The 12,193-nt window shown below is 48.1% G+C and overlaps 1 protein-coding gene across 7 annotated transcripts in view; it reads left to right on the forward strand.

Moving 5' to 3' along the window:
- Positions 1-12,193, forward strand: part of LOC106588110 (regulatory-associated protein of mTOR) — a 218,903-nt gene that overhangs the window by 153,331 nt on the left and 53,379 nt on the right. For all 7 annotated transcript variants that reach the window (XM_014176787.2, XM_014176794.2, XM_014176814.2 and 4 more), the window contains 3 exons: positions 1,199-1,273; positions 1,568-1,633; positions 2,921-3,112. In XM_014176787.2, coding sequence (XP_014032262.1) covers positions 1,199-1,273; positions 1,568-1,633; positions 2,921-3,112 — 333 coding nt within the window. The remainder of the gene's footprint in view (positions 1-1,198; positions 1,274-1,567; positions 1,634-2,920; positions 3,113-12,193) is intronic.

Here is a 12,193-nt window from a genome sequence, read left to right on the forward strand (position 1 = left end):
GATATGTGTCTATATAGGGACAGTCAAGTTGTATCTATCACATGGAGCAGCTCTGTGTGGCTGTACAGAGACACGATTGCCTTAGTCTATAACAGTCCCAGATAAAAGCAGAAAATATGTCTATCTGAACCCATTCAGTCAGTTAATGTCAGTCATTCAGTTTAACATCAGTTGACGTTATTGTGGAGTAATCATCATCAGGAGATTGGTGATCAGGAGATTGGTGATCAGGAGATTGGTGATCAGGAGATTGGTGATCAGGAGATTGGTGATCAGGAGATTGGTGATCAGGAGATTGGTGATCAGGAGATTGGTGATCAGGAGATTGGTGATCAGGGGATTGAGTTGTGAGAGGCTGCAGCCTACACACACAGACCACTTTAAGAAATGGAACACTAGTCACTAATAATGTTTACATATCTTGCGTTACTCATCTCATATGTATATACTGTATTCTATCCTACTGTATCTTAGTCTATGCCGCTCTGACATTGCTCATCCATATATTTAGATATTCTTAATTCCTTACCTTTACTTAGAGTTGTGTGTATTGGGTTTATGTTGTGAAATTGTTTCATATTACTTGTTAGATATGGCTGCCCTGTCGGAACTAGAAGCACAAGCATTTCTCTACACCCGCAATAACATCTGCTAAACACGTGTATGTGACCAATAAGATTTGATTTGTGCTACTTATTTTAGTCAATCCTCAACCAACTTAAGTATTTAGCTAGCGATTGGATATCAATATTGGGTAATGTTCGTAGAGGCCGTGGCATAAGTATGTGGTAGGCGTGTTTATAGTACACACTCGCGTACTAGGTTATCCGTAACACAAAGAACATTGCCCTTTGGGCACATTTTAGCTGTTGATCAAAATGGCCACCCTAAAACTCACTTACACAAAGCATATTCTTACTTACATGGTAGAACTAACCGTATAACCCTAAGGTAGTAGGACAGTCGTAGTATTCTAGTGATTCTTCAGCATCCAGACACCCGAGTTGTCACAGTGTTTAGTCTATGGTTAAGAATAATCAAAGGAACAGGAAGAGAAGTAATTTTTTTTCTCTTTCCGTTTAGTAGTGTGACTTAGCCTAGACATTATTGAATAACAACACCTAAGTCTTTAACCTTGGTTATAAATATGACTAGACTAACTTACTGGATTGTTTCTTTCTCCTCTCTCGCTCTCTAGTCGTGTCAGGCAGACCTGGTAAAGGACAACGGGCACAAGTACTTCCTGTCTGTCCTGGCCGACCCCTACATGCCTGTGAGTATCACCCAATCAGAGCATGAGAACTGAAAGCGCCACAGGGCACCCATGGGTGTGACCCAGATGTTACCCTTAACCATAGATCTAGAATCGGATTGCCCTTACCTCCGATCATAACCTTTTCCATTATAGCTGAGAATATATCTGACCCTGTATCAGTGGTTAGTGACAACTTCTACTTACTCAAACATGTTGTGTGCTATGATCCATAGCTCCCAGTAATGAATGAGGTGTTGGGGAACTGAGTTGATACATGGCAGTTGACTGTGTTTCTTGTGTTTTCTGTTTCAGGCTGAGCACCGCACCATGGCTGTCTTCATCCTGGCTGTGATTGTCAACAGCTACACCACCGGCCAGGTGTGTGTGTGTGTGCGTGTGCGTGTGCGTGTGCGTTAGGGGAGAATGTGGTAAATTATTCGATGAAGAAATCACTTTAAAGATGACGCTATTATAAAGCAAGCCCCACATTGATTAAAATCCCTTCAACAGACACACTCATTAATTCTCCCCAACTCTCAGTAGAGTAAAGTCATATTTTCAACATTTCCTCCCATTCTGCTCTCTCTCCTGACAACACTTTATCATGGCAACTGTCACCATATACTCCTCATTTATTCCCAGAAACTGCTCCAGACCTCTTCACGTGGGTTTTAGTGTTTAATTGAGTCTATCATAGATCCACATAGACTTACAAACCCCCTCTCTCTCTCTCTCTCTCTCTCTCTCTCTCTCTGTCGGTCTTTCTGTCAGTCGCTCTGTCGTTTGCGCTCTCTCTTCCCTCCTCTCTATCTCTCTCTCCCCTCTCCCCTCCCTCCCTCCCTCCCTCCCTCCTTTCTCTCTCTCTCTCTCCCTCCTCGCTCGCTCGCTCGCCCTGTCTGTCCTGTCTGTCCTGTCTGTCCTGTCTGTCCTGTCTGTCCTGTCTGTCTGTCCTGTCTGTCTGTCCTGTCTGTCTGTCCTGTCTGTCTGTCCTGTCTGTCTGTCTCTGTCTGTCTCTGTCTCTGTCTCTGTCTGTCTCTGTCTGTCTCTGTCTGTCTCTGTCTGTCTCTGTCTGTCTCTGTCTGTCTGTGTTTACTTAATGTTCTCCATCTCCCATTGGCTCTGTGTTAATAATAGATGAGCTCCAACATTACAGAGACGTGCCGCTGGTGGATTGGTTGGAACATGTGGTCTAAGCTTCAGGGGTTAAGAGTGATAGTACTCCTACTGGTCGGGCTCAGCTACGGTGTGATCACGTTAAAACGTTGTTAAACCATTGTTACAACTTGTACACAAATCCCTGAACTGCTCTAGTTGTCTGATGGAGGATAGTTTGACACTGCCACAATGCAGATAGTCTGCCAAAATAGGTATAGGCTTTCAAATGGTGGCTTTTCATAGCCACAGGAACCAGTACAACCCCACATAAAAGGTGACGAACTCTTAGCTGTCAAGCTTTAGACGTCGACCCTTCATGTTCACAGTGGGAGGTAGAGGTTAGTTCCCTGGAGGTTTTGCCCATAGACTTCCAGATGTGAAGCTCAGCTTAAAGCCAAGTCATAAAGTGTGTGTACATCCTACAGGGTCTCATCAAAGGAAACTGTGTGGACGTGTGTGTGTGTGAATTACTGACATGGCCTCCCAACTCCTTTCTCGTCCTCCCCCCAGGAGGCCTGTCTGCAGGGGAACTTGATAGCCATCTGCCTGGAGCAGCTCTCTGACCCTCACCCCCTGCTTCGTCAGTGGGTGGCCATCTGCCTGGGACGCATCTGGCAGAACTTTGACTCGGCCCGCTGGTGTGGTGTCAGGGACAGTGCCCACGAGAAGCTCTACAGCCTGCTGTCCGACCCCATACCTGAGGTGAGAGGGAAGGAATACACAACTTTCAGACGTACACACACACCTTTGGGATGTACACGCACACCTTTGGGATGTACACACACACCTTTGGGATGTACACACACACCTTTGGGACGTACACACACACCTTTGGGACGTACACACACACCTTTGGGACGTACACACACACCTTTGGGACGTACACACACACCTTTGGGACGTACACACACACCTTTGGGACGTACACACACACCTTTGGGACATGCACTCGGTGGCTGTGTGTGTGTGTGTAACAACTAACAGATTGAGGGTTCAGTGGCTCCTTTAGGATTTCGAGGACCTGAGGGACAGTGAATAGTCAGTTTGCGCTGTATTTCACTCACCTCACATGGGTGAAATGCAGGGCACACATACACACTGGGACAGAGAACATCTGTTGCCAGCAGCCTAGCAGGGCAACCTCTCTCTCTAGAGGCCAGGCAGCTGCTGTGGCTGAGTGGTGAGACCAGGGTCTGCATCCACTCTGGCTTACACACACACACACACACACACACACACACACACACACACACACACACACACACACACACACACAAACCTTGTGTGAGTGTACCCATGCACACACTTACAATGCCTGAAGAGAATTGGGTATTTGAGCGCATCACCAGGAACTTCGGAGAACCCAGACACCAACGCAAACCACAATTTAAAAATGTATATTTATTACTTAACTAGTTTGATCAGTTCCCTCCTCTTCAGGGACCAGATTCACAAAACCTTCTTAAGAAGAAATTTCTTCTTAACTGCCATTTTTTCCTTAACTATAGACTTAAGAAGAAAGTTAAGCGAAGTTGCTATTCCTCAAAGGTTCTTGGAAATGTTCTTGTGCTATTTCTTATGTTTCTCCTTAAGCAAAAAGTTAAGAAGAAATGTGATTCTTGGAAATGTTCTTAGTTCCAAGATATCTGAACCCTTGTCTTAAACTCAGGGCAGTGAGAGAAAAAGCTCATGATAACAATTGAACATGTTTAATTCCCTCACAAACTTCATCTAAAAGTTTCAGTATTGATTATTTTAAACCCAAGAACATGTTTTAGAACAGTAATCTCACTAAGAAATATGCTAACATGATTGCCATTGCTAGCTAGATACAGTGCCTTGCGAAAGTATTCGGCCCCCTTGAACTTTTCGACCTTTTGCCACATTTCAGGCTTCAAACATAAAGATATAAAACTGTAATTTTTTGTGAAGAATCAACAAGTGGGACACAATCATGAAGTGGAACGAAATTTATTGGATATTTCAAACTTTTTTTAACAAATAAAAAACTGAAATATTGGGCGTGCAAAATTATTCAGCCCCCTTAACCTGTTGGGTCTAGGGGGCAGCATTTGCACGTCTGGATAAAAAAAAATGTACCCGATTTAATCTGGTTACTAATCCTACCCAGTAACTAGAATATGCATATACTTATTATATATGGATAGAAAACACTCTAAAGTTTCCAAAACTGTTTGAATGGTGTCTGTGAGTATAACAGAACTCATTTGGCAGGCAAAACCCTGAGACATTTTCTGACAGGAAGTGGATACCTGATGTGTTGTATTGACTTTAAACCTATCCCATTGAAAAACACAGGGGTTTAGGAATATTTTGGCACTTCCTATTGCTTCCACTAGATGTCACCAGCCTTTACAAAGTGTTTTGAGTCTTCTGGAGGGAGATCTGACCGAACAAGAGCCATGGAACGTTGATGTCCCATTAGACACCTGGCGCGCTAGTTCATGTTGGGTACCCTCGTTCCAATACGTTATAAAAGAGTATGCATTCGTCCACCTTGAATATTATTCATGTTCTGGTTAAAAAGGCCCTAATGATTTATGCTATACAACGTTTGACATGTTTGAACGAACGGAAATATATTTTTTCCCCTCGTTCATGACGAGAAGTCCGGCTGGCTTACATCATGTGCTAACGAGACGGAGATTTTTGGACATAAATGATGAGCTTTTTTGAACAAAACTACATTCGTTATGGACCTGTGATACCTGGAAGTGACATCTGATGAAGAGAATCAAAGGTAATGGATTATTTACATAGTATTTTCGATTTTAGATCTCCCCAACATGACGTCTAGTCTGTATCGCAACGCCGTATTTGTCCGGGCGCAGTGCTCAGATTATTGCAAAGTGTGATTTCCCAGTAAGGTTATTTTTAAATCTGGCAAGTTGATTGCGTTCAAAAGATGTAAATCTATAATTCTTTAAATGACAATATAATATTTTACCAATGTTTTCTAATTTTAATTATTTAATTTGTGACGCTGACTTGACTGCCGGTTATTGGAGGGAAACGATTTCCTCAACATCAATGCCATAGTAAAACGCTGTTTTTGGATATAAATATCAACTTGATAGAACTAAAAATGCATGCATTGTCTAACATAATGTCCTAGGAGTGTCATCTGATGGAGATTGTAAAAGGTTAGTGCATCATTTTAGCTGGTTTTATGGTTTTGGTGACCCTGTCTTTGACTTGACAAAACATTACACACAACTCTTGTAAATGTACTGTCCTAACATACTCTAAATTTATGCTTTCGCCGTAAAACCTTTTTGAAATCGTAAAACGTGGTTAGATTAAGGAGATGTTTATCTTTCAAATGGTGTAACATAGTTGTATTTTTGAAAAATTTGAATTTTGACATTTATTTGGATTCAAATTTGCCGCTCTTGAAATGCACCTGCTGTTGATGGAGTGCACCACGGGTGGCACGCTAGCGTCCCACCTAGCCCCAAGAGGTTAAGTTAATACTTTGTAGCGCCACCTTTTGCTGCGATTACAGCTGTAAGTCGCTTGGGGTATGTCTCTATCAGTTTTGCACATCGAGAGACTGAAATTTTTGCCCATTCCTCCTTGCAAAACAGCTCGAGCTCAGTGAGGTTGGATGGAGAGCGTTTGTGAACAGCAGTTTTCAGTTCTTTCCACAGATTCTCGATTGGATTCAGGTCTGGACTTTGACTTGGCCATTCTAACACCTGGATATGTTTATTTGTGAACCATTCCATTGTAGATTTTGCTTTATGTTTTGGATCATTGTCTTGTTGGAAGACAAATCTCCGTCCCAGTCTCAGGTCTTTTGCAGACTCCATCAGGTTTTCTTCCAGAATGGTCCTGTATTTGGCTCCATCCATCTTCCCATCAATTTTAACCATCTTCCCTGCCCCTGCTGAAGAAAAGCAGGCCCAAACCATGATGCTGCCACCACCATGTTTGACAGAGGGGATGGTGTGTTCAGGGTGATGAGCTGTGTTGCTTTTACGCCAAACATAACGTTTTGCATTGTTGCCAAAAAGTTCGATTTTGGTTTCATCTGACCAGAGCACCTTCTTTCACATGTTTGGTGTGTCTCCCAGGTGGCTAGTGGCAAACTTTAAATTACACTTTTCATGGATATCTTTAAGAAATGGCTTTCTTCTTGCCTCTCTTCCATAAAGGCCAGATTTGTGCAGTATACGACTGATTGTTGTCCTATGGACAGAGTCTCCCACCTCAGCTGTAGATCTCTGCAGTTCATCCAGAGTGATCATGGGCCACTTGGCTGCATCTCTGATCAGTCTTCTCCTTGTATGAGCTGAAAGTTTAGAGGGACGGCCGGGTCTTCGTAGATTTGCAGTGGTCTGATACCCCTTCCATTTCAATATTATCGCTTGCACAGTGCTCCTTGGGATGTTTAAAGCTTGGGAAATCTTTTTGTATCCAAATCCGGCTTTAAATTTCTCCACAACAGTATCTTGGACCTGCCTGGTGTGTTCCTTGTTCTTCATGATGCTCTCTGCGCTTTAAAAGGACCTCTGAGACTATCACAGAGCAGGTGCATTTATACAGAGACTTGATTACACACAGGTGGATTCTATTTATCATCATTAGTCATTTAGGTCAACATTGGATTATTCAGAGATCCTCACTGAACTTCTGGAGAGAGTTTGCTGCACTGAAAGTAAAGGGGCTGAATAATTTTGCACTGCCAATTTTTCCGTTTTTTATTTGTTAAAAAAGTTTGAAATATCCAATAAATTTCGTTCCACTTCATAATTGTGTCCCACTTGTTGTTGATTCTTCACAAAGAATTACAGTTTTATATCTTTGTTTGAAGCCTGAAATGTGGCAAAAGGTCAAAGTTCAAGGAAATGTGGCAAAAGGTCGAAAAGTTCAAGGGGGCCGAATACTTTCGCAAGGCACTGTAGATAGCTAGCTAAAGCGGTTGCCTAGCAACACACGTCTTATTAAGAAGATTTGTTGGAAGATATTTGAACCTACTAAGAAAATCATAGAATCTTAAGATGTTGAGGAACTGCACTTACAAACTATCTTATGAACCTCTTGTTTTTTTCTTAAGAAGCTTACGTTTTTGCATAAGAAGTGTTTTGTGATTCTGGGCCCAGTTCCTCGCTTTAAAATGAAGGTGTGTGTCAAGTACCCCATATAATGCAGAGAGTGAGTGAGAGAGATGGACAGAGTGAGAGAGATGGACAGAGTGACAGAGATGGACAGAGTGACAGAGATGGACAGAGTGAGAGAGATGGACAGAGTGAGAGAGATGGACAGAGTGAGAGAGATGGACAGAGTGAGAGAGAGATGGACAGAGTGAGAGAGAGATGGACAGAGTGAGAGAGAGATGGACAGAGTGAGAGAGAGATGGACAGAGTGAGAGAGAGATGGACAGAGTGAGAGAGAGATGGACAGAGTGAGAGAGAGATGGACAGAGTGAGAGAGAGATGGACAGAGTGAGAGAGAGATGGACAGAGTGAGAGAGAGATGGACAGAGTGAGAGAGAGATGGACAGAGTGAGAGAGAGATGGACAGTGAGAGAGAGATGGACAGAGTGAGAGAGAGATGGACAGAGTGAGAGAGAGATGGACAGAGTGAGAGAGAGATGGACAGAGTGAGAGAGAGATGGACAGAGTGAGAGAGAGATGGACAGAGTGAGAGAGAGATGGACAGAGTGAGAGAGAGATGGACAGAGTGAGAGAGAGATGGACAGAGTGAGAGAGAGATGGACAGAGTGAGAGAGAGATGGACAGAGTGAGAGAGAGATGGACAGAGTGAGAGAGAGATGGACAGAGTGAGAGAGAGATGGACAGAGTGAGAGAGAGATGGACAGAGTGAGAGAGAGATGGACAGAGTGAGAGGCCAGAGATGGAGAGAGAGTGAGAGGCCAGAGATGGAGAGAGAGTGAGAGGCCAGAGATGGAGAGAGAGTGAGAGGCCAGAGATGGAGAGAGAGTGAGAGGCCAGAGATGGAGAGAGAGTGAGAGGCCAGAGATGGAGAGAGAGAGAGAGGCCAGAGATGGAGAGAGAGAGAGGCCAGAGATGGAGAGAGAGAGAGAGGCCAGAGATGGAGAGAGAGAGAGAGGCCAGAGATGGAGAGAGAGAGAGAGGCCAGAGATGGAGAGAGAGAGAGAGGCCAGCGATGGAGAGAGGGAGAGGCCAGCGTTGAGGGGGAGGCCAGCGAGAGGCCAGAGATGAGAGAGAGAGAGAGAGAGAGGCCAGCGATGAGAGGGAGAGAGAGAGAAGACAGCGATGAGAGGGAGAGAGAGAGAAGACAGCGATGAGAGGGAGAAGGAGAGAAGAGAGGGAGAGAGGCCAGCGTTGAGAGAGGGAGAGAGGCCAGCGTTGAGGGAGGGAGAGAGGCCAGCGTTGAGGGAGGGAGAGAGGCCAGCGTTGAGAGAGGGAGAGAGGCCAGCGTTGAGAGAGGGAGAGAGGCCAGCGTTGAGAGAGGGAGAGAGGCCAGCGTTGAGAGAGGGAGAGAGGCCAGCGTTGAGAGAGGGAGAGAGGCCAGCGTTGAGACAGGGAGAGAGGCCAGCGTTGAGACAGGGAGAGAGGCCAGCGTTGAGACAGGGAGAGAGGCCAGCGTTGAGACAGGGAGAGAGGCCAGCGTTGAGACAGGGAGAGAGGCCAGCGTTGAGACAGGGAGAGAGGCCAGCGTTGAGACAGGGAGAGAGGCCAGCGTTGAGACAGGGAGAGAGGCCAGCGTTGAGACAGGGAGAGAGGCCAGCGTTGAGACAGGGAGAGAGGCCAGCGTTGAGAGAGGGAGAGAGGCCAGCGTTGAGAGAGGGAGAGAGGCCAGCGTTGAGAGAGGGAGAGAGGCCAGCGTTGAGAGAGGGAGAGAGGCCAGCGTTGAGAGAGGGAGAGAGGCCAGCGTTGAGCGAGAGAAGGCCAGAGATGAGCGAGAGAAGGCCAGAGATGAGCGAGAGAAGGCCAGAGATGAGCGAGAGAAGGCCAGAGATGAGCGAGAGAAGGCCAGAGATGAGCGAGAGAAGGCCAGAGATGAGCGAGAGAAGGCCAGAGATGAGCGAGAGAAGGCCAGAGATGAGCGAGAGAAGGCCAGAGATGAGCGAGAGAAGGCCAGAGAAGGCCAGAGATGAGAGAGAGAAGGCCAGAGATGAGAGAGAGAGAGAGAGAGAGGCCAGCGATGAGAGAGAGAGAGAGAGGCCAGCGATGAGAGAGAGAGAGAGGCCAGCGATGAGAGAGAGAGAGGCCAGCGATGAGAGAGAGAGAGGCCAGCGATGAGAGAGAGAGAGGCCAGCGATGAGAGAGAGAGAGGCCAGCGATGAGAGAGAGAGAGGCCAGCGATGAGAGAGAGAGAGGCCAGCGATGAGAGAGAGAGAGGCCAGCGATGAGAGAGAGAGAGGCCAGCGATGAGAGAGAGAGAGGCCAGCGATGAGAGAGAGAGAGGCCAGCGAGAGAGAGAGAGAGGCCAGCGATGAGAGAGAGAGAGGCCAGCGATGAGAGAGAGAGAGGCCAGCGATGAGAGAGAGAGAGGCCAGCGATGAGAGAGAGAGAGAGAGAGGCCAGCGATGAGAGAGAGAGGCCAGCGAGTGAGAGAGAGAGGCCAGCGATGAGAGAGAGAGAGGCCAGCGATGAGAGAGAGAGAGGCCAGCGATGAGAGAGAGAGGCCAGCGATGAGAGAGAGAGAGGCCAGCGATGAGAGAGAGAGGCCAGCGATGAGAGAGAGAGAGAGGCCAGCGATGAGAGAGAGAGAGAGGCCAGCGATGAGAGAGCGAGAGAGAGGCCAGCGATGAGAGCAAGAGAGGCCAGAGATGAGAGCGAGAGAGAGGCCAGAGATGAGAGAGAGAGGCCAGAGATGAGAGAGAGAGGCCAGAGATGAGAGAGAGAGGCCAGAGATGAGAGAGAGAGGCCAGAGATGAGAGAGAGAGGCCAGAGATGAGAGAGAGAGGCCAGAGATGAGAGAGAGAGGCCAGAGATGAGAGAGAGAGGCCAGAGATGAGAGAGAGAGGCCAGAGATGAGAGAGAGAGAGGCCAGAGATGAGAGAGAGAGAGGCCAGAGATGAGAGAGAGAGAGGCCAGAGATGAGAGAGAGAGGCCAGAGATGAGAGAGAGAGAGGCCAGAGATGAGAGAGAGAGAGGCCAGAGATGAGAGAGAGAGAGAGGCCAGAGATGAGAGAGCGAGAGGCCAGAGATGAGAGAGCGAGAGGCCAGAGATGAGAGAGCGAGAGGCCAGAGATGAGAGGGCGAGAGGCCAGAGATGAGAGGGCGAGAGGCCAGAGATGAGAGGGCGAGAGGCCAGAGATGAGAGGGCGAGAGGCCAGAGATGAGAGAGCGAGAGGCCAGAGATGAGAGAGAGAGAGAGAGAGAGAGAGAGAGAGAGGCCAGAGATGAGAGAGAGAGAGGCCAGAGATGAGAGAGAGAGAGAGAGAGAGAGAGAGGCCAGAGATGAGGGAGAGAGAGGACAGCGATGAGAGAGAGGGAGAGGCCAGCGATGAGAGAGAGAGAGAGAGGCCAGCGATGAGAGAGAGGGAGAGGCCAGCGATGAGAGAGAGAGAGAGAGGCCAGCGGTGAGAGAGAGAGAGAGGGCCAGCGATGAGAGAGAGAGAGAGAGGCCAGCGATGAGAGAGAGAGAGAGGCCAGCGATGAGAGAGAGAGAGAGGCCAGCGATGAGAGAGAGAGAGAGAGGCCAGCGATGAGAGAGAGAGAGAGAGGCCAGCGATGAGAGAGAGAGAGAGAGGCCAGCGATGAGAGAGAGAGAGAGAGGCCAGCGATGAGAGAGAGAGAGAGAGGCCAGCGATGAGAGAGAGAGAGAGAGGCCAGCGATGAGAGAGAGAGAGAGGCCAGCGATGAGAGAGAGAGAGAGGCCAGCGATGAGAGAGAGAGAGGCCAGCGATGAGAGAGAGAGAGGCCAGCGATGAGAGAGAGAGAGAGGCCAGCGATGAGAGAGAGAGAGGCCAGCGATGAGAGAGAGAGAGGCCAGCGATGAGAGAGAGAGAGGGAGAGAGGCCAGCGATGAGAGGGAGAAAGGCCAGCGATGAGGGAGAGGCCAGCGATGAGAGAGAGAGAGAGAGGCCAGCGATGAGAGAGAGAGAGAGAGAGAGAGGCCAGCGATGAGAGAGAGAGAGGCCAGCGATGAGAGAGAGAGGCCAGCGATGAGAGAGAGAGAGGCCAGCGATGAGAGAGAGAGAGGCCAGCGATGAGAGAGAGAGAGCCAGCGATGAGAGAGAGAGGCCAGCGATGAGAGAGAGAGAGAGAGGGCCAGCGATGAGAGAGAGAGAGAGAGAGAGAGGCCAGCGATGAGAGAGAGAGTGTCCAGCGATGAGAGAGAGAGAGAGAGAGGCCAGCGATGAGAGAGAGAGAGAGGCCAGCGATGAGAGAGAGAGAGAGAGAGGCCAGCGATGAGAGAGAGAGAGACCAGCGATGAGAGAGAGAGAGAGAGAGAGAGAGAGAGAGAGGCCAGCGATGAGAGAGAGAGGCCAGCGATGAGAGAGAGAGGCCAGCGATGAGAGAGAGAGAGGCCAGCGATGAGAGGGAGAGGCCAGCGATGAGAGAGAGAATGAGAGCGAGGACAGCGATGAGAGAGAGAGAAGCCAGCGATGAGAGAGAGGCCAGCGATGAGGGAGGGATAGAGAGGCCAGCGATGAGTGAGAGAGAGAGAGAGAGAGAGAGAGAGAGAGGCCAGCGATGAGAGAGAGAGGCCAGCGATGAGAGAGCGAGACCAGCGATGAGAGAGAGAGAGGGAGAGAGGCCAGCGATGAGGGAGAGAGGCCAGCGATGAGGGAGAGAGGCCGGCGATGAGGGAGAGAGGCCA

The sequence above is a fragment of the Salmo salar genome, chromosome ssa02 (assembly GCF_905237065.1).
Source record: "Salmo salar chromosome ssa02, Ssal_v3.1, whole genome shotgun sequence".
Lineage (NCBI taxonomy): Eukaryota > Metazoa > Chordata > Actinopteri > Salmoniformes > Salmonidae > Salmo > Salmo salar.